This window comes from Pteropus vampyrus, unplaced genomic scaffold, assembly GCF_000151845.1.
Source record: "Pteropus vampyrus isolate Shadow unplaced genomic scaffold, Pvam_2.0 Scaffold154, whole genome shotgun sequence".
Classification (NCBI taxonomy): Eukaryota; Metazoa; Chordata; class Mammalia; order Chiroptera; family Pteropodidae; genus Pteropus; species Pteropus vampyrus.
The window spans coordinates 110,950-133,986 of record NW_011888935.1 but is presented as its reverse complement, the minus strand read 5'-3'; the positions used below and the strand labels follow the sequence as shown (position 1 = coordinate 133,986).

At 36.4% G+C, this 23,037-nt stretch overlaps 1 protein-coding gene across 6 annotated transcripts in view; it reads left to right on the top strand.

Annotated features, from left to right (window-relative positions):
- The window catches only part of SUGT1 (SGT1 homolog, MIS12 kinetochore complex assembly cochaperone), a 35,981-nt gene extending 20,493 nt beyond the window's left edge, over positions 1–15,488 (top strand). For all 6 annotated transcript variants that reach the window (XM_011369734.2, XM_023536353.1, XM_023536354.1 and 3 more), the window contains exons 11-13: positions 5,016–5,106; positions 8,256–8,437; positions 15,189–15,488. In XM_011369734.2, the coding sequence (XP_011368036.1) occupies positions 5,016–5,106; positions 8,256–8,437; positions 15,189–15,290 (375 nt within the window). In that variant the 3' untranslated portion in view covers positions 15,291–15,488. The remainder of the gene's footprint in view (positions 1–5,015; positions 5,107–8,255; positions 8,438–15,188) is intronic.
- Positions 15,489–23,037: the final 7,549 nt, after the last annotated feature.

The window sequence follows — 23,037 nt, the reverse complement described above, 5'->3', positions numbered from 1 at the left end:
TTACTTCTGTAAAGGTGGTGTTTCTTTGCTTAGGTCTTTCTAAGTTTGGGATTAAAGAATTAAGATTCTAAGGATGTATTCTGAAGGCTGATCATTTTTCTTGTTCTAATCTAAAGTAATAAATATTACTGTGTTAAACTACCAACTTCTAAGCTGTATTTTATGGGAAACAAACTGAAAGAATTGTACAGTAAGCCCTCACTTAACATCATCGATAGGTTCTGCAACTTTAAGCAAAACAACATCCGATGAAACCAGTTTTACCATAGGCTACTTGGTATAAATGTGTTAAGCATCAACGTTACAACAAAATGATGTTGAATGAAATGATGTTATTCAAAGGCCTGCTGTGCTTAATTATATCTTAAGGGAAATGAAAATTCTGAACCCTTTTTCATACAGCAGAGGGAGGCTGTTAAAATATTGAAAATAAACTCTTTCTCTGGGTTACTGAGAGTTATTTAATGATGACTGTAAGAGAGGGAAATAGCCAAGTAATTTGTTTTTCCTGTATATTCACATGTCCTGAATCCTTATGTGAATTGAGATAAGGATGCATTTTGCTCAGAAGAATTTGCTTAAAATGACAAATTGTATAAAATCTATGGTTTAAATGGGTTTGTTTTTGTTTTTGTTTTTGAGAATTTTTTTTTTCTTTTCCACCTTCAAGGTTGAACGAATGTTGCATTTTCATGTATAACCATTGGTTTGGTGATACTCAAGTGAAATATAATTTGCAATGAAAATAAGAGATAAGACCCTTAAATTAATGAAATAGCATTTCTTAACTAAATACTTTACATTGTAATGTCTCATGTTTTTCCAAGTCAGAATTCATATTTTCAATGTCTTTGATAGTCATTTTTATTGAAGATCAGCTTTCATATCTGTCTATTAATCCATTTTCTTTATTAAGAAACTGTAGTTTCTTTTTTTCCATTTTGTTAATTTTCTAACAGTATTTTCTGCTCACAGTCATAGAATTATAACTTCAGTGACAGCTATGCTATGCTGCAAAATACTCATTTTAAAGATTAATATTCACTCTAAGTAAAAAAAAAAAAATCAAATTTTCAAAATCTTTCAGAGTAAATTTGTCCTTATGGAAATGTTCTCATGTTCCTGTTTTAATCAGTGATTTTTCTATATTATATCAATATAAACTGTGAAGGCTTTTAACTAGAACCATGGGAAATAAAAATGCGTGTCTTTAATTAGAGACAAATAGCTCCTTTTTCCTTCTTAACCCACTAAAATGTGAGAAGTTTTAGAGTGAATTCCTGTTCTAAATATACACAGAAGAATCCCAATGATGATGAAGTGGAGCTGGGATGTCTGGGGATGCTCCTTTTTTAAACACAGATGTGGGGATTTGGGGTTGTTTTATTGTCTTTTTGATACTGCGGTGGTAATAGTGATTTCTTTTTTTAAATAACTGAGTTTTTGCTGATATTTAAAAATTATAGACCTTGGAGCGTATTCTTGCCACCTTTTCTATTAATGTATATTTATGCATTTTTTAAAGAAAAGGATTTTATTGTACATACTACCTGTAACTAGCTTTTAAACTTACCCGTACGTTATGGATATTTTTTTCATGCCCTTAAATAGTCTATAGTAAAGTATCTCATTATATGCATTTACTGTAGCTTATTTAGCTAGTCCCATATGTTTGACCTATGTAAAATCATAGTGGGTAACTTTTGACTGCTGTGTATTATTCTGTGTAATCTTCACCAGTATCACATAGTGTAGATATTTTTATCATCTGTTTACAGGTATGGAAACTGAACCCAGAGATGTTAAATAATTTGTCTAGATTTCTAGCTAATTATGATGATGAAGAAATTGAAATAGCATTTAGTTATTTGCCAAGTACAGTGTTATATTCTTTTCATACATGGTCTCATTTAGTCCTCATAAGAACCCTAAGCGACGTAAGCCCTATTCCATTTTACAGGAGAAGCTGGCGCTCAGTGAGATTAGTTATTTGCTTAGAGTCATATATCCAACAAGTAGTGCAACTGCTTGCGACTCTTTCTATAAATATACAACCGTTTTTTTGTCTTGTTCTCAACCTCTGCTTATTTATAAGGAAATAAGTAACACTTCTAGCAGTAAAAGACGCTTCCAGCATGTTATTCTTTCTTAGCTCTCTCATCTCGAAAATTTGAATTGTATTCTTTTATAGGGTGGTTCTGTTGAGTGAGATGATATCCGTGAAGCACTTCATACGTGGAATATATAATACGTGCTCAATAAATGCTTTTGCCATTAGTGTTTTATCCCAATTATTTAGATTTTTATTCAGGTTTTAAAAGCAATAAACACTTAACAGAAAATTCTGAAAAACGTAAAGGAGCTGAAAAAATAATCACTCAGCCTTAACTACTGATGAAATTTTGACATCCGTCCTTCCAGACAACTAGATATTTCTCAATTCTTAGGTCTGTCACTACAGATGATATACACTGGAATTTTTTGTTCATGGGAAATGTCACTTCTGATAGATTTCAAGAAGAGTAGAGGCTGTGACCTTATGTACCAGCACAGTGCCTGGCTCAGAAGGCACTCAGTAAATATTTGAATTGAGCTATTAGAACTTCGGAGAAGATTTTTCAGTTCTTCATTCATTACCATTTCTTACACTTAAAAAAATGATTATAAAATGATTTAAGTGTAAAAGTAAAGAAGCTAGGTGTGCAGTCTGGCCTCAGGGAGACTGAGTATAAAAAGGAATTCACAGAAAATTAGTCCCCCCCTTTTACCTTTTAAAAAAGCTGCTTTAAATGGTTTATTATGTGCAGCTATTTTAATGAATGGATTAAATATAATTTCAAGTTCAAGTCAGCATGTGTCAGTTGAAACAGGTCATTACCAAGAGCTTTGACTCTGGCTTAGTAAAGGCCTCTTTGTACATACTGCAGTTACTCAGGTTATAGTGGCTTTCAGGAGATGCGAGGGCTGGTGTGTGCTGCCCTTCATGTAAAACAAGGAACTTTTTATGGTAGTGGGAACATGAGGTGCGAATGTGGGGTACCCTGTGCTGGAGATTGGTTAAAGATAGTGTTGATGCACATACTGTTTGCCAGGTCTTCATTTCCAGATGAGTTGAAAATTAAAGGTGCAAGATGCAATTTTAGGGGAATGTTAATAGCCTTTTTCAGTAACTACTGCTGTGTCATTGCCAGCTTTTAGATTTCTATCCCTTTTAGATAAATATCCCAGCAATGACAACTTAAAGTAACCAGAGTGCAATCCCTCAGTACTGTATATGAGAAAAATTAGTGGTATTTTGCTTTACAAAAAATTATCTTAGTTTATTTTAGGAAATTGTAGGTATTATCCTTATAAAATATTTGTGTTTATTTATGTAGAATTTTAACATGTACATTACATTAAAAATACTATGCTTTTTGCCCCTTTCCTAATGACATTTGTTTCATGTTTTTCTCATTATGAAACAATTTTTCGTTAACCTTTCTGTGCTCCTAAAAAATGATTACTCAAAGATCATACCCCTTCCATACCATCACTTAAATCTGATTAAAATATGGGGCAGATTTCTCAGTGATTTGTTAAGGTGGTTTAAAATGTAAATTTTAAGGATTTGCTCACTAAATTCAGGTGGTAGAAAGATTACTAGTTATTGCTAATTTAAATGATTCATCAGATCTAAAGGAATCAAAGAATCAAGATGTGAACTGGCTTTTCTTTTTGTTAAATCTGTCTTGATTTTATTCTATTTACAAAAGTAATAATTCTTTGGAAAAAAATGTTGACATATAAAATACCATTTGATTCTTAAAACTGTTTGCATAGGAATTATTGCTATTTACTGTCACTATTAATGCTAATTTTTTGCTAGGCCAAAAATGGGGATGAGAACATTATTTGACTAAGGAAAACAAAAGGTAGATAGATGTAAGTGCTGCGTATTAGGGTTAGAGGTAGACCCTGGGGACCAGCCAGTAGAAGATGCTTTTAGGATGCTGCTAACATTTCCTTTTAATAAGTGACCTTAGCTTAGTGTTCAGAAGCTGTTCATAGTCTGATTTAACACCTTTTCTTCCATCTGTGTTTTTTACTGCTCTAACATAAATCCTGAACCTGTGGCAAATTAGTCTTCTCTCCTCTCCACTCCCTGATGCACTGTGTCCCCTTGCACAGGGCTCTGGTCTTAGGTTCTTCCCTTTGCTTTTGGATACCTACCCCATCCATCATAGCAGATGCTCCTTCCCCTCCCAGCTCTTCAAGGCACCCGGAAATCTTTCCTGATCACATGTGGATGTGAGCTCTCCTGAGCCTTTAGAACGTTTATTTGCCTCTAGAGTTCCTTTCTTCAAGTGTCTCACGTACTTCCAAATTGTCAAGGATATGTCTTGAATGTTTTTTAAAAATCTCCCACATCCCCGAAGAATATACCTTGCTTATAGTGGGTGTTTAATAATTATCGAATGAACGATTATGAAAATCTTGGCATTAGTTGTATTGTTTTTATGCAATGGAATGAATTTTCTCCACTCTAAAACAGGTTAACGTACATGCAGAGTTAGTAATTCCTTTAGAGCAGTGCTGGGCACTGTTGCCATTTGGGGCTGGATGCTTGTTTTGGGGACTCGTCCTAGCCAGGCATCTTAGCACCGCCTAGTCTGTCCTCACTAGATGTCAGCTGCACCCTTACCCCTCACCAGTTACAATGACCTGCAGTGTCTCCAGATGTTGCCAGAGGTCCTGGGTTCACTGTCACTCTTGGTTGAGAACATTGCTTTAGAAGAAAAAAGCGTAAGGATTTTAAGACCCTTCTTGTGGTTTATAATGTGTGTTGTTTTTTAAAGGATGGCTTTTAAGTAGAAACAAGTGTTTCAGAATTCTTCAAATTTAACCTTGTGTAATTTAAGAAAACTATCTCAAGGACACTGTTAATTCTTATAAAACTTGGATAACTTAAGAAAATTGCATTTTTTATGTCTGTTTTACATCGAATAATGAATTTTATTTGCTCTTTCCTCCAGATTGAAATTAAAATGAAAAAGCCAGAGGCTGTGAGATGGGAAACGCTAGAGGGCCAAGGAGATCTGCCGAAGCCAAAACAGTTCGTAGCAGGTTTGTTTTCTGGCCTTGATGAGCTTTAGATTTAAATTGTATTATGTAGTTGAAATTAAGTAGTAATGAGCATTCTTTCTACTTTCATTATGTTCCCAAGGGAAGGTACATTGCATATAATAACATTTCTCTGTAATGAATACGAAGTAGCCTTTCTCATGAAGGCTCTACCTTAAACTCTAAGAGTCTAAATGAGTGGCAGCAGCCCAGAAAGAGTTGGGATTTTGTTTACCTTGTCAGTTTATATCAGTTGGAGGTGGTTTATTTTCATGTGTTGGATTTTTCCTGTTGCTGCTTTTTGGTTTTTAAGTCAGTAGTTTACTGGTATATTTCCTTCTCTTCCCTCTCCCTTCTTATTTATTCCTTTCTGTTCTGCTGATATTGTAGCTCTAATTTCCTGGAACTTCAGGGCTTCACAGAGTAAACTATCTATCCCATTTCACCATATTGCTAACTTAGAGGTGGAGGCAAACAAGTAATGAAGGCCTAAGGAAAACTAAGAGTAGAGTGGAAAACTAGGGTCGATTGTTCAGTCCTTTAAGGGACAGACTGCTTAATGTTGAGGTCAATTCTAAGCATATACAATAGGCAGGCAGATGTTTTTCTAATGGAATAATAATCTGCAGGACAAACTGACCATGTTTTACAGCAGGGAGAGAAATTTCTTTTTGATTAGCGTTAATGCTTTGATTTGATGATCAGAATGAGATAACATTGTGTTTCAGCTACTTTAGATTTTTCACTGCTTTTTTCCGTAACAGAAAACATGTTTCCTTTTGGCATCTTTTAGAGAACACTGGATTAACCAACAGATCGTTTATTTTTATTATTTTTATATTGAAATAATTTTAGATTCTCATAGAAGTTGCAGAAATAGAGTTTCCATATACCCCTCACCCAGCTTCCCTGGATGATAGTATAGTGTCATAACTAACCTATAGCATAATTAGCAAAACCAGGAAACTGACACAAACATAATTTTTAAGAATGAAATATTTTAAGTTGATGATTAAACTAAGTTCTGCTTCTCACTTTATTTGAAAGACGTAGTAAAGATGTTACGTGCTTCTCTTGGGGCTGACTCCTAGAGATTTTTGGGCTGAGTTTTATATATAGCTCAAAGCAGTTTTTAAAAGAAACACTTCAAATGTAGTATTTCATTTAATTCTAATACTGGGCTGCCCTGTAGAGTAGGCAGCTCAGTATTGTTTCTCCTGTTTTACAGGCTCAGAAAGGTTAAGCAACTTGCTTAAGATCATCCAGCACTTCTCATTGTCTAGGACTAAACCCAGGTCTTCAGAGTTTGGGTCTGGTTCTTCTGTTAACCCCGTGTGTGATACTGCTTGGTGCTCTATTTTCTAACCATGAGAAGTCTCTGCTGACATGAGTATCTTTGCAGTTATTCCATGTTGTAGTGAATAAATAGCAAGGAAGTTAGGATACTCATCTCTCAGTAATTTATCTACTATCTATAGGCATTAAAGTTTTTCCATGATCAACTATTAAAGATTTCTTGGTTTTACAAACGTACAAACGATTTTATAACCTTTTTCTAAACTCAGTGATTTGCATAGTCAAGATGCTTCTCTTCCTGTCCTGTTAAATTTTTGTAAGGAATCGATATGCTCGTGGGATCTGTGCACAGCAAACTGCAGACTGCAGATGAGGGCACGTTGCTTAACCTGTCCAGGCAGTGGAGATGAGAACCTGGGTGCCTATCCTTCTGGGGAGTCAGCATTAGGGTTCATTAAATCCACGTTTCCTAGGCTCTTTTTATGGCTTGCATTTTTTGTTTTTCTCTGGCTACTAGTGATAATGTACAGAGATTGAGGAAGGGTAGGTAGGATTTAGAAAATAGTATGCTCGCCCTGAATAAAACTTTGTGGTGTGTTATGATTTTGTTTTGTTTCAAGGCAAGGATGGGCAGAGAGGAAATAAAAAAGGATGGACAAAAAAAATGATTAGTAATTTCTTAACTATTTTGAGGAAAGGGATATAAAGAGGCAGTAATGGAAGAGAGACATTTAGATTAGCATTAATGTGTCCTGATATACTGATAGGGAAACAATCAGGTTTTCTTTAAAGCAATGCAGCTACACTGTCTAATATAGTAGCTGCTAACCACGTATACCTATTGACACTTGAAATATATGACTAGTATGGACTGAGAGGTGCTCTAAGTATAAAATGCATACCAGAGTTTGAAGACTTCATATGGAAAAAAAGAATATAAAATATCTTAATATGTTTATATTGATTTCATGTTGAAATAATACTATTTTGGATATATTAGGTTAAATAAAATATATAATTAAAGTGCATTTCGCCTGATTCTTTTTAGTAATGTGACTACTAGAAATTTTCAAATTTCATATGTGGCTCACATTTGTGGCTTGCATTATATTTCCATTGGACAGTAGACAGAACTGCCCTTATAGCTGCTAGGTAGGTAGGTAGGTTACTTTTTAATATTTTGCGTACCTCTCTGGCTGCCAGCAGCCTCCATTTATCCCAGTGTGCCCTACAAATACTGTTATTTGCTTTGTATGCATGATGTCGATCATCTCATGTAGTATTTTCAACATTCAGAAATTCCTTATTTCTTCTACTGAAGTAATCTGGTACTTTCAATGTGGGGAGAGGATGGAGTCTTAACTCAGTGTTAAATAGCGTGGATAATTATTTAATTTTCAGTTTATTTCTAGTCTGAAAGAGATATCTTAGAAAAAAGCCACATTTTTAACATTTATTAAAATCTTGTTTATAAGAAATTTCTTTACGAAATATCTTTTTAAACTACTATTTTTAGAATTGTTTGTACTATCTTTTCAACTTTTCTGTAAATATAAAAGATTCCATATATTTCTCACTGAGTTTCCCCTATTAACCTGAAGAATGTTTTTAATATAATATTGTGTAATGTACCAAAAGTTTACACTTTATTGAATTATTAAGCTCAAAAGAAATTCCTAGCTTTTACATTATACTGTTTCACTTTTTAGAAATGTAAATTTAATTATTCACGTATATATCAGAAAGACTTATTTCAAACGTGAACTTCAATCACCTGTTATTTGCTAAAGTGCTCTATACACCATGGTCACAAAGTTTACATGTTGTTTAATCACTTCTGTCTTTTTACTATATAGATGTAAAGAACCTTTATCCATCATCATCTCATTATACAAGAAATTGGGATAAATTGGTTGGTGAGATCAAAGAAGAAGAAAAGAATGAGAAGTTGGAGGGAGATGCAGCTTTAAACAAATTGTTTCAGCAGATCTATTCAGATGGTTCTGATGAAGTGAAACGTGCCATGAACAAATCATTTGTAAGAACATAAACTTAAAAAAACATAGTAAATTTCAGAAATTTTTAAAGAATGATAAGTACATAATTTGAGACCACATTGCATGTACTGTGGTTGGGAGACCTTTTTGAACAGGCTTTGTCTGAACATTTCTTGTTCTAAACTGGAGTAATCATTGAGAAAGTCAGAAGCTTGTGGAGGATAAGAAACAAGTGGTTTACTCCAAATATTTTTATTATCGAGTTAGAACTTGGAAAGCTAAGAGATACCAAGGTTACAGTAGATGATGCAAAGTTAATTCTAGTTGGATTTATTATAATAGCTGAATGAGCTTCCATTGTTCACCTAGAATCATGTATAATCTCAATGTCAGAGGTGACACAGAAGAGAAACTTGCAGAATAGTGTTTGGCAAGTGAAGGTGCACATTTGTTATTCATCGGTTTGTTAATAATTTCTATATTGATTAAGAAAATTCAGGCTTTTTGCAGGGCAGCATAAATAGGACCTAAATTAGGCCTCAAGTTCTGAGATCTTAATGACAAGTCATCACTGTAGAACTATGTAGATTATTTTGCTTGAAAGTGTAATCATTTGACTTTTACCAGTAGCTCTGGCAATTTCACTCTCTTACGGCATTTATATTTACAGTAGAAAGTTAAAATTGGTAATTAATATTTAGTGAATAAATGTGTTAGAAGTTTAGATAGTCCATCTAAGTTACTATGTGGTAACTGGTCATGATTGTGCTTTTTACTGTTGACTTAAAAAGAAAGTGTTTTAATTAAACTTTATTTTGAGATCATTGTTGATTCACATGAAGTTGTAAGAAATGAGAGAAGAGAGCCCTTGTATCCTTTACAGGGTTTCCCCCAGTGGGAACATTTTGCAAAACTGTAGCACAGCATTACAGCCATGGTATTGACAGTTACCATGTAGAACATTTCCATGCCACTGGGTTCCCTGCTCCATTGCTCTGCATGTTTGTCCTTTTCTTAATACCAGTCTTGATTCCTGCAGGTGTGTCAGTCTTAAAACTGGGCAGATCCATTTCTCCTACTTTATTCATTTCCAAAATTGTTTTTATCCTAGTTCTTTCGTCTTTCCATATCAATTTTAGAATATTTTGTCTATATGTACACAAAAATTCGCTTAAGAATTATATTGAACCTGGGTATCAATTTGTAGAAATCGACATCTTTATTGTGATGAATTTTCTAACCCATCATTCATTCTTTTGATCATCATTAAGCAGTTTTCAGTATAAATCCTGTACATGTTTTCCTAGCTATACCTAAGTATTTAATTCTTTTTTCGAGTGATTGTAAATGGTATTATATATTTAATTTGGCATCCATGTGTTCATTGCTAGTATATAGAAAGTTTTTAATGTTTATCTTGTATTCATTGACTTTGCCGAACTAACTTTTAAGTTCTAGGAGATTTTTTGGTAGATTCTTTGTGATCTAAGAATAGATTCTATTTTCCAAATCATAGATAGGGACAATTTTTTTCCCCTTTTTGACATGTGTGCCTTTTCTTGCTGTATTGCACTGGCTAGAACTTGTGAAAGTGGACATCCCCATCAAAGAGAAAACAATTCAGTCTTTCACCATTAAGTGTAATGTTAGTCGTAGGGTTTTTGTAGATGCTCTGTCAAGTTAAAGTTCTGCTCTGTTTCTCTTTTCTTGATATATATATTTTTTTATCATGAATGGATGTTAACTTGTCGACTGCTTTCTGTGCATTGACCAATATAATTATGTCAGTTTTCTTCGTTAACCTGTTACAGTAATGATTTTATATGATTAATATGATTGATTTCTACTGTTCAACCAGCCTTGCATCTCTGGGATAAACCCTACTTGGTCATAGTGTGTAATTCTTTCTGTACATTGCTCAATTCTATTTTCAGATACGTTGTTGAGGATTTTTGTGTCTGTATTCATGAGAGGTACTGGTCTGTAGTATTCTTTTTTCATACTGTCTTTGGTTTTCGTATCAGGGTAATACAGACTTCATAAAGTGGATTGGTAAGTGCTCCATCTTCCATTTTTTTGGAAGAGGTCGTGTAGCATTGGTGTTGATATTTCTTTAAACAACTTTAAACCAGTAAAACCATCTAGACCTGTTCTTTTCTTTTTTTGAGAGTGTTTAAATTATGAATTTAATTATCCTAATAGCTCGTAGGACTGTTTACATTATCTGTCTAATATTGTGGTGGTTTGGGTTTTTGAGGAATCATTCCATTTTATGCAAGTTGTTAGTGTTGTTGCTATTCATTCCCTTGTTACCCATTTGATGTCTGTAGGGTCTGTAGTGATATTCCATTTCATTCCTGTGATCGTAATTTGTGTCTCCTTTTTTTTGATGTTGTCTTGCTAGAGGTTTGTCAGTTTTATCGATCTTTTAAAGAATCAGCTTGTTGACCTTTTAAAACTTTTTTCCTATTTTTTTCCTAAATTTCATTCATTTCTGTTCTATTATTTTCTACTTGCTTTGGGATTATTTTGCAGTTTTTTTTCCTAGTTTCTTCACATGTGAGCTTAGATTATTTAACCCTTTTTCTCTTTTCTGTTGTGCAGATTTATACTATAAATTTCCCTTTCAGCAGGGTTTTTAACTGTCTCCCACAAATTTTAACGTTATGTTTTCATTTTTATTCAGTTCAGTGTGTAATTTGATTTCAGTCAAGACTTGTTTATCTTATGGATTGTTTAGAAGTGTGTTGTATAGTTTTCCAAGTGTTGGGAGATTTTTCTCCTGTTTTACTGATTTCTAATTGTATTCCATTGTGATTTGAGAATATGTGCTATATGATTTACATTCTTATAAATTTGTGGATATTTGTTTTTTTTTGCCCAGGATTTGGTTTATTTTAAGTATACTTCCACTTGAAAAGAATGTATATTCTGCTGTTGTTGAGTGGAATGTTCTAAAATACTAATAAGCTTTTTTTGGTTGATATTTTTGTTGAATTTTTCTATATCATTGCTGATTTTGTCTTATTCTATCAGTTGTTGAGAGTCTCCAACTATAATCATGGATTTGTCTGTTTCTCCTTCGAGTTCTTTCCATTTTTGCTTCGCATGTTTTCCAGCTCTGTTGTTTGGTACATACACATCTAGGAGTACTGTATCTTCATGGTGGATTGGCCTTTCTATTATTATATAATGTCATTCTCTGGTAATCTTCTTTGGTATTAATATAGCCAATTCTTCTGTCTTTCGATTAATTTTTGCGTGATGTATCTTGTTCCATCCTTGTACTTATAACTTGCCTGTGTCATAAAATGAGTTTCTTTAAAAAGCATATAATTGGGTCATGTTTTTTTAATCTACTCTGCTAATCTGTCTTTTAATTGATGTGTTTAGAGCATTTACACTTAATATAATTATTGCCATGATAGGACTTAATAAGTCCACCATTTTACTTTGCTTTTCTTTTTGTTTTTGTTTTTCCTGCTTTCCTGTGGGTACTTGAACATTTTTTTTTTGGATTTTATCTTATCTATAGTATTTAGTATCTTCTTTGTGTAGCATTTTTAGTGGATGCTCTAGATGTTATACAAGCTATGTTATACAGAGCTTATGCTCTACTGGTGGTCATTCTTTTGCCATTTTGACGTATACAAACTTTTTCTTTATATCCTTTTGTCCTCCTCCACTTGTAATTTTCTTAAATATTTTTTCTACATACATTTAGAACCACATCATACAGTATTATGTTCACTCAGCTGTCAGACGTAATTTAGAAAACTCAAGATGAAAAAGCAAACTCTGTTGTATTTACCCGTATAGTTTCTTACTTTTCTTCCTTTCTGATGTTTCAAGGTCCCATCTTTTGTTTCCTTTTTATGGAATTTCTTTTAGAGTTGATCTGCCTGTGACAGATTCTTCAGGTTTGTACTGATTGGGATTTGCTCAGTTTTTTGACTCTGTAAGTGTACATCTCTTGCCAAATTTGGGGAATATTTAGCTATTATTTTCATTGACTACTTTTTCAGACCTGCCTTCTTTGTCCTCTCCTTCATGGAAGCCAATGACACAGATATTATTTTCTTACATCCCACATATCCCTGGGACTCTTCATTTTATCTCCATTTTCTCTGTGTCATTCGTATCTGGTGATTTATATTGTTCTGTTTTCCATTTCACAGATTCTTTTCTTTATACATTTTATTCTGCTCTTGAGCCCATTCTCTGACTTTTTTGTAGCCATTGTATTTTTCAGTTCTGAAACTTCTCATTTATATCTTCTGATTCTTTGCTGAGGGTTTCTAGTTTTTTCATTTATTTCAAGCAAGTTTGTAATTTATTAGTGAAGCATTTTTACCATGACTGTTTTAAATCTTCATCAGATGATTTTAACATTTCTGTCATCTCAGTGTTAGCATCTGTTGATTGTCTTCTCTTTTTTAAAATTGAATTTGAAATCTTTCTGGTTGATGGTGTTTTTCACCAGTGTCAGGTGGTTTTCAGTTGAAAGCTGGACATTTTCATGTTACACAGTGGGGCTTTGGATCTTCCTTACACACTCCGTCTCAGTCGGCTCTTTCTGAGCCACTCTGGCAGGGGTGGGGAAGGCACTTCCCCCTTCTTGCCAGGCAGAGGTAGAGATTCAGGTACCCCGCTTGGCCTCCTTAGACACTCCAGAGCACCTCCTTGTTACTGCTGGGAGTGGATGAGAGTTCTGGCTCCTCACGTGTTTCCACTGACACCACAGGCAGCAGGGGAGGTGTGCTCGTGATACCCCAGCAGGGTACAGGGAGGTCTAGGCTCCCCTCAGCCTTTGCTAGCCTGGGGGAGTGCGGAATGGGGCCACAGTTTTTCTGTGGTTAGCTGGAGTACAGTGACTATTATCTAAAAGCTCTGTTTTCCTAGTCTGTCTCTATATTTTTCTTCATCCTTTGGCTGTAGAGATAAGGCTTTTGGGGGGGCTTTTGTTGTTGTCGTTCATGCTCTTTGGCATTTCCAGCTTCTTCAGCTCCAACTCTAGGACATAAGGCACAGAGCAAACCCAGAGAACCCACCACATGTTGTTCCTTGAGTCCCAAGGCCTCTAGATGATCTGTTGTCTTCTCTTCACTTTTTAGGGTCGTCTTATGTTTGTTAGCTCTATATCAGTCTATCTAATCTAATCTGATCTCCCTCTCACCCACCCACCCACCCACCTACCTACCTACTCTATTTAAATGCCCAAGGTTTTTAGTTGTACTTAATGGGAAAAATAGAAAAAAGGGCGTTTATTCTAAGTCCCCAGAAGGAGAAGTCAGTCTCAGTATTGACTTTTAAGAGTGTGCTGGACAAAATAGTGTGAAATCTCAAAGAGAGATTATAGAATCTGTACCCATTTTCATACAGAAACTTTACTATTAGCAGTTGAACTATGTCCACTCATGAAACAAGCCATCTGTTTGGCTGCATTGACCTGGAACATACCAAAGGCTCGCTTCTGTCCTTGGGAGAATACAAAGAAAACAAAATGGACTGTGTCATCTGTGATCTTCCACTCTAATTGAGACACAAAGATCATCATGTGCAAAATAATCAGAGGGAAATGCTAAATTGCACCACAGTCCGTGAGGGGATGGGGAATAAATGTCATCAGTGACTGTGACCAGCGTAGCAACTAAGTGTGCTCCCTTCAGCCTCTTTTGAGTAGTTTGTTATATAGACTCGTCCCACTGTGTTCATGTGCCAGGCCACCATGCTTGGATCCAGGGTATACGTGTTAGTAAAACAGGCTCCTTGCTTTTTAGACGCTGTCAGCTTTAGTTGGAGCTGAGGGTGGGAAGCAGATATAAGAAGGCAGACCCTTAAAGTTACAACAGTGCAGGGTGATACATGCTTTAGCAATGGTGATTATGCTCATAAAGAAGGCAGATGCTACCAGGGTAGAGTCCTGAAAAGGGTCAAAGGAGGTTCCCAGAGAGACGCTTGCACGTCGTGTTTGGAGGATAGCGGAGGACACCAGAGGAGCATCGCATGCAGAGGAAGCCATGGGAGGGAGCTTGGAGAGAGAGTGGGACGGGGGCTTACAGTGAGTTTCAGTGTAGTAGTGAGGTACACGATTTTTCATGTTTGCCAGTAACAGCTGATTATTTAAAAATATTTAGATTTTAATCATTCACACTATTCTTTCCTGTGATCCAAGTCAGTAAATTTTTATTGCATTAAATGTCCAGAAGTTTTTAAAAATATTCATGAATAAGCAAAGGTTGTTGGTAGGTGGTATGTTCGGTAGACGGTAAATAGACGCATCCGGTTCTTTACTGAGACACTGACTTCGCGTACCTGTGTGTATGCACCTTGATTTAAAGTAAAGAATTCCAGCCCACACTTGCCATATATTGGCACAGAGCATTATGAAGGGGCTCGTAAAGTTCTTTCCGACTAGTGTAGAAAGAGCTAGCTCACATTGCCTGGTCTTCACGGTCCTCGGCAAAAAAACTACATCATCATTTTCTTTGGGAGCCAGTTTCGTTTTCATCCAGAAGGAGTTTTTCCACGCACTCTCGGGAGTCGTGGTGCTGTTTGTGTGTGGCAGTGTGTGTGAACGTGAGGCTCTTGCCACACCACCCTGCAGCTTCCTTTTCGGAGTTTACAGAACGTAGTAACTTCTCTGGAAAGCTTAAGATTAAATGAAAATATTGTGTTTTTATTGAGCTGAACATCACTTATATTTGGGACTCTATACTTAGAAGATTTTTAGAAAAATACTGTTTTGATTATATGGTCCAAGAATTAATCTGTTTTTATTTCTTATTGCAGATGGAGTCTGGCGGTACAGTTTTGAGTACCAACTGGTCGGATGTAGGTAAAAGGAAAGTTGAAATCAATCCTCCTGATGATATGGAATGGAAAAAATACTAAATAAATTAATTTGCCATCATCGTATTGCATATATTTACCTAATGCCCATTGTGTATTAATATTGCATTCTTGAATTTTTGAACACTGGGTATCTTTTTGAAAGATTATACCTCTTTACCTCTTTGTGCTTTAGGAATTATTTTCGTTCAAGTGTTCTAAGAGTCTAATGAAGAATAAAGATGATATTTTATCACTGTCCTTAAGGATTGCAGACTTGCTGAAATGGAATGAAGTATCATTTGCTACTAGATAGATTAGTTCTACCTAGTTTTAGGAGTGGAGAAATTGTTATGGGATATCTTGGGTTATTGCCTTATTTTCGATGCAGTATTCTGTTAATAATTTATCAGACTTGGCAACTTTGGGTGAGCATAGATTTTTCAACTTCAGTGTTATATTGTTTGCTTTTCCAAACTGCTTTTGGATGGAGTTGTAAATACAATTTTTCTATGAAGCTTGGTTTATTTACCCTTAAGATTTTAATGAGAACTTTGAGAAATTATTTATCACAGGGAATTCCCATTTGGTTCTTTTTATGGGAAGTACTTGTAATTGCACTGAAATTTTGGTCCTTAACCTTCCAAATTTCCATATAAAACATGGACACCTAAGTTTAACATGCTGCAGAGTTAACCGTGCTGAAGGCTCATCTGGGAGGATGAAAGCAAAGCGTGATTCAGGAAAGGCCAACTCCACTTCTGGCTGCCTTTGCCACAGCTGGACTTCTGAAATTATGGCACTGGTAGTTTGGTTTGGTTTGGGGATGTGTGTGTTCTTTTTCTTTGTGAGAGCATCTCATGTCCCCATGATTACTTTGGTTTCAGAGGTTTAGGGTAGCTGCTGAGGGTGATTTAGTAGGTACGTGTTTGCTATCTATTGACTAACCTTGGATGGTAAGGACTCTGCCTTCAGAGCTAATCATTTGAGCCTCTGAATGAGTGGGAAGTTGGCGCCTTCTTCCTGGTCATTTCACATGGCGGCGTGTAGGGTTGTAAGGAGCACTTGGTGGGCGATGTGTAGGGTTGTTGTAAGGAGCACGTGGTGGGGTGAGAGCGTGGCCGTGGCCGCTCCCGTCGTCGTGGCTTGCTGAAGCACGCAGGGTTTTCTCTTGTCCTCTTGCTCACTTAGAGCTACTGGCTCCCTTTTGTTTGTTCTTTAACACTGAAAGAAAAGACAAAATTACATTCTTGCTTGTATGAATTTCTAAAAGTTTCTCCATAGGGGAGAAAATCGTGAATTTTGCATTCTCTGTGTTAAATTTCCTCAGTCCCACAGAGTAGGGAGGCTATAGCTACAGAGGAGTTATGTCAGGGACGTCCAGCACTACACCAGAGACAAGAATCCTCGCCCCGGCAAGTTTCCTCCGCTGACTAGCTTTACAGTCTTCAACAGACTTAGCTTTCCTGTGTCTTACTTCTTTTATCTGTAAATAAACTATAGAGTCTTGGAGTTATAATTAAGTCTTGGAGTCCATAATTCTAAATAAGGAAACATTTTTGCCACTTAGGAGCAACATTTTTCTTTCTTGAGAATGACACTATTATAATACAAGTTGGTTTTTTAAACAAATTACTAGTTTTGCGTGTATTTTAAAGGACGCATTATATCTAAAGTATGCTTTATCTGTTGGCTAGATTTGTTTAGTGTTGTGGGTTTCAGAATTTTGCTGAGCCAAGTGGAGTTCCTAATTTACATGACTATAAAATTATAAAATTGTAAAATGTACCTGCTCTAAGTGTGATGGATGTACTGGTAAAGAAGGGAATGTGAAGCAGGTTAGACTGTCACCCTAAGGCACCACTCGAAAGTACTGCTTCTCAGTCACTGTTTCAGGTAATGGAAATTTTTGAGCCTCCAAAAAATTAAAAATCTCATTTCGATTAAGAGGCCCTTAACTATCCTTATTCTTAGCTATTCATTGGTTTCTTTCTAGACTCCCACTCTCAGCTCTCAAATTTCGATTCTCTCAGCACTCTCGCTAACCTTCGCTGCTTCACAATGCACATGCTTTTTGTTTACTATGTCTTCTTTTTAAGATTTAGTCTTGGAATTAAGTTTTTTTCTTAATCTCAGATTCCTTATCTGTTCTCCTGATTTCTGTAATCATTTGCATCTGATGACTTCCCAGAATTCCCCCCACTATCTTCAAAGAATCTTGAACGGGAATATCTGCTTCTTTGAACTCTGCTATCAGGTAGTCTCTTAGATGGCCGTACCACAGGTGTGAAACATCAGGGTCCATTTTGATAATTCTGTCTTGTTATCCTAACCCATTTATAGTAAGTTCGGTCTTCAGTATTGACAGTTACTGGCCACTTTAAAGAAATCTATTTTCTCTATCTTTATATAGAATGGAGAGAAAGGATGGTTTGCATTGATAACTGTAACTTTGTTAACGTTTTCATTCCTTAGATTTGTGGTATTTATTAATTGCAGAACATTGAATCATGATGGTTATTGTCTCCCCAGTCTGGGAGAAAAGAAGTGGACTATCCTCTGTCAGTTTTCTAGATAAATTTCAAACATTTAAAATGGAGGTATGTCACTGTTATGAATAGTTAGGTAGAAATTTTAACTTAGTTTAAGACTTAAATTGCTTTTTGATTGTCTTTCCCATCTTCCCTTCCTCCATTGTCCACGTTATCACTTCGTGTCGTTGATCTTGGGGAAGGGCGGGGGCGGGCGTCCCCGGCCCAGAGCGGTGCTGCCTCTCACTTTACCATCAGGTCTGCTCACTGCCTTCAGTTCCATTGGGGTCTTCCTTGTCCAGACCAGTGTGTATCTCCCTGGCTTATAGCCATTACTACATTTCCCAAAGTAGGTAAGCATTTTCGGGTAGTGTGCATGTGTTTGTGTGTGTACGTGTGTGATGAGAGCTACTTTTTGTAACCAGCTCTAGAGAAGTTTAACTTTAAACTCATACCTGCTATTATAGTCCCATATATGGATTTCAGTTATCTCTGCCTTGGGAGGAACCAAGGAGAAAAGATAATAAAAACTAAAAGGACAAAATAATGGTTTCTGTGCCAGGAAGTCTGTAGTTTTAAATAAGAGGGATCATCATCACTGATCTGGTTTCCTGTGTCTTCATGCATATTTTATTGTAAGATTATTTTATACATACCAAGATGTTTTATTTTGGAAATGTCTGGAAATTTGTGGGCAAATTAGAGACATCGATTTACTCACAGATGTTACTGTTTGGAGCCATCCTTGTGATTTGCTTCTGAAATTAACAGGACTCTTAGCTTCTCTTCTTACCTTAGTTAACTTGCCCCCCAAATCAGCTAAAACCGTACACGTTGCTAAGCTGTTAGGGCAGTAACAGTCTATACTAGTACTTTATGGGCCATGTGTCACTAAGTGCTTTATATATACTACCTCATTGATAACAGCCTTGTGGAGTAGTGATAGAATCCTATTATTACAGTTTAGAAAAATGAGGCCGTAAGTTCTTTGCCAAATTCATTCCACTGATAAGTGATGTAGCTGGGATTTGAATCCAGAGTTGTCAGACTCCAGCGCCCATGCATTTAACAACTGTGACTCCCACTGCATGCAGCTGAATTTGGTTTGTAATGCATGATTTTTATTAATAAATCAGCTCTCTGACAATGAAGCAGAGAATATGCAAGTTCACTTGTTTAATTCTTGCACATGGCTGGGAAGGTATATTCCTGAAAGTGACAACATTATCACGTTCCTTAAGTAGGAAAGCTTATTAGGAACATAAATCTCATGCCTCAAGTAGTCTTGATCTGTGTTGAAGGTGCTGGTTTTCTCAAATCCAGATAATTATATAGAGAAACAAGATACCCTTCTAACTGCCTTGAGTGTAAGAAGACTGGCTTGTTATACTGATCCAGGTCTTTAAACTCACGAGTTCTCAAACTAGTTTTCATTGTACAAATGCTAAGATTGTTTCAACTTATTTTTTTTTTCTTCTAAATACATGTATTACGATCAATGTATCACTGATTTCTACAATAAAATTAGAATGATTCAGGTTTAGTCCCTTTGTTCCAGTCATATTGGCATTGTATTTATATTCTGAATTTTGACTTGTCTGGACTCTTTTAAATGTTACCTTTGTTGTGCCTCCAGAATTTGGATTTTTAATTTCTTATTTTTGCATTGAGATTTCTCATACCTATCTCATTGACTTTATTTTTTTCTTATGGTTATAGGACTTAGTTATAAAAAAAGATGTTTTAAAAACAATGGTGTTTACTCAAAGTTTATCAAAAAAGAGCTAGGAAAATAATCTTCAGTGCCTGTATGTGAGCTTTGAAAACCATACTCTACAGTGCAACTACAAAAGCTCTAAATAATAGTAAACTATTACACATACTATATGCTTAATGCTCCGTTAAGTGCATCAAAGGCAGTATTGCATAGCGCTTGCTCGGGATCAAATCCTGGCTGTATTGCTTACTTGCTGTGTGGCAGTGGGTAGGTACTTGATGTCTGTGCCTCAGTTTTTCTAGCTATAAAATTAGGTACTAATAATATCCCCGTATGGGCTGTTAGGAATTGAATGAGTTAATGTAATTCTACAATTATTTCTCTCAGTCCAGAAGGCTCTACAAACTAAATTTGTGTGTGTGTGTGTGTGTGTGTGTGTGTGTGTGTGTGTGTCAGTGGTATAGAACCTGACATGAACTTAATATGAACAGTCATAAATTTTACTGCAGAAACAGTAATATGTTTAATTACAGAATACTAGCACAGATCTTGCTGGGGTTGTTAACAGAATAGCTAGTATATCTGTATCGTATTCTAAAATATGAAATTTTGAATTCAGAAACACATCTGGCTCCATGGGATTTGAAAGAATTATGTACCTGTATATGTAAAGTAGAAAGCAGTGCTTAGTGTTACAGATAGCACCAGCTGATTGTATGTGCATTTAGGCCGAGAGGTTTAAATCTTGTAGAAAGCCTTTTTGTTAAAAGCTCAGTTCTTTAAGATTCAAGATTCTCTCTGAGGAAACTACGTCAGCTAGTTAAAAATTGTTAGTGTAATTTTTAAAATTTATACTTTGAAAGCATAAGAGTTCATAGAAAAGTTTTTAATTTGAATGAGTAGTTATTTCACTTAAACAGCTTAAATATGTATTGTCAGCAGGGCCTGAAAAAGAAAGTGTTAATGCTGGCAGAGATACAAACTGTAGAATGTTTGGGGACTTCCTTTCAGAAGTTCTCTGATTTTAATTTCATTTTAATTTACAGCTTTAAACAGTAAAACTACTAGGGTTTATAAAAAACAAGGTGCAAAATTGCACTGCTTGAAAACCAGGAGTTCTTTCCTGTTATTTCCATCAGTGTAGAGAAGCCGATAGATGTTTTTACAAGAGTTAGTTCATCCTGTCTCGCTCTCCTTGCCCCCAAAGAATCAGTGGGGAGCTAAGATACATACGCGTAGTCCTTTGTACATAGACACCATTGTGGACTCTGGTTTGGGGTTCTTCTCCCCCAGCTACCAATTTTTGCTAATCATTTGTACTCTAGCATTGACCTTTTCTGTGACATAATTAACTAGAAATGAACACTTTCATAAGTTAGCTAGCTTAGGATAGGGATCTATATTTAGTGCCCTTGAAATGTGCTAAGAAATTGAATGCATTTCCTTGGCTTTACTATTATTTTGCTATTTATTAGTTACAAAATGATCAATTTCTTTCATTTCTACTCTACCACAGAGGCAACTGTTTTTAGTGGAAAGGATACTAACGATTCTGGAATGTTAAATTCTCAGTTTCAAGATTTTAATAATGGTGTGTTTTGAGGACAAGTGACTTAACACGTCTAAACTTTTCCTCATCTGTAACACTGAGATAGTTACTTCTCAGGCTTCTGAGGATTTGACTTCAGTCCTGACTCCAAGTATGTGACCAATGAATGTGTGAGGTCCGTGGGCTTTTCCAGTCCTGTTGAGTAGTGGCATTCCTAAGAGGAGGGTCATTCCTAAGAGGAGGGTAACTAGCCGCGTGCCTGCTCTTCAAGGGGTTTTACGATACTGCCCCACGCAGACTGTATAGCCCCATCTGTCACTGCTGTGCTGTCTGCCGAAGCTCTGGCCACATGAGAACAGTCGGGGGGGTCAGCAGACTTTCTGTAAAGGGCCATGTAGGGAATGTTTCAGGCTTTGCAGGCCACATAGAGTCTTGCGTATTCTTGTTTTCAGTGTGCAGACCTCTGCTGTCTGAATATCCCATGTATTTTCATCCCTCCTCCTACCCAGTCTGGGAAGTTCCGGTTTCCTACTGATGTGTCAAAATTGAGCTCATATGCCACCTCCAGGAAAGCTGTTTAATCTTGTGTCACTCTATCGATGCTGACTTGGATTGAGTTATTTGCTTATTATGATTGAGGCGTCCATTAGATCTTCTGACAGAGTTATACCAGAACAGCAGTGTCTCATGAGCATGCTTGAGAGTCTGATTGCTTCTCTCTTTATATCAAGTCACTACAATTAACTCCTTTCTCCACCCAGGTGACTGAGCTGCTTAGAGGTGGGTGGGGTGGGGCAGGGGCTGGCTGGGAGTGGGTCCTCAGAATTTGAGATTGATGGATGCATCATTTGCTTGTGGTCTTAATGCTATAAAGAATGTCCTTATTCTATTCATTCTTTGTGTCCCCAATTAGAATGTCAGTACTGTTCTGGAATCCCCTATTCCATGCCATCTACGGGGATTCTTTGCCACTTCAACTATGATATCCACTCCTTGTTCACCCCTCTGTTATGGCGCCTCTCACAGTTTTCAGTGGTTTTAGGGTGATTTGCAGGAGTGTCTTGTTTTACCCTGCGTGTCCTGCTTAGTTGCAATGTTAGTGACTTACCTTTGGGTCTTTGATACAGAGCTCAGTGCTTTTCACATGGTAGATCCTCAAGTATTGGAACTGTTACTTTACCCCAAACTAAATAGTTTTTAAAAGCTTAGTTTGTTTTTTTATATCATGCTCTTGAAATTGGACTATTCATGAATACAGATACAATAGTAATTTTTTAGGTAGGTTTTTAACTCATGGCCGTTAGAGCTAAATCTGACTTGTTCTTAAATTAGAGGGAATAGCAGTTATATAACTAATCAAAACAAATGTGATATCTAAGTATTTTTTGTTTTGCTATTTAATTTTTTGTGTGTGTTAATTGTTTTAAAACCAAAATGTGTGTTTCCTTCGGGAACTGAAATGTGTCTTCTAGCTAGGCTGGTCCTCCCTTCAGAAGGAGTCGTGAGCGCAGGGGAGCTGGGTGGAGTGAGGGGCCAGGGCTGCGGGGCCAGGCAGAGAGTGGGGTCGGGTGTGTGGACAGGGATGGGAACCCAGGGCGCATCAGGCCGTTTCCCGGGTCCGCCATCTTCTGGCAGAGTCAGCTGCTTGCTGGTACATTTGCTCCGGAAAACCCCCAGGAAGTCTTGAGACTGAAAACCATGAGCCTTCGGTGAGGTTGGTGGGCTTTGTTCTGTAACCGTGTTAACATCCTCGAGGTCTCTCTATCAAAAACTGTGTACTGCTTTTCTCGGAGTGGGTGTTCACTTTAAAATAGGTAATAGAGTAATATAGAGAAGTGAAAAATACATGGTTCATAATACACCTATTTATTCATTGATCAACACTGAGTGCCAAGTATGTGCCAGGGACTGTTCTAGGCACTAAGGACACACTAGTGAACAAAATAAAATCCCCTGCCTTTTTGGAGCTTAGCTTATGAGGAAATAAGCAGACCGTATGTGTTATTTTTTTTT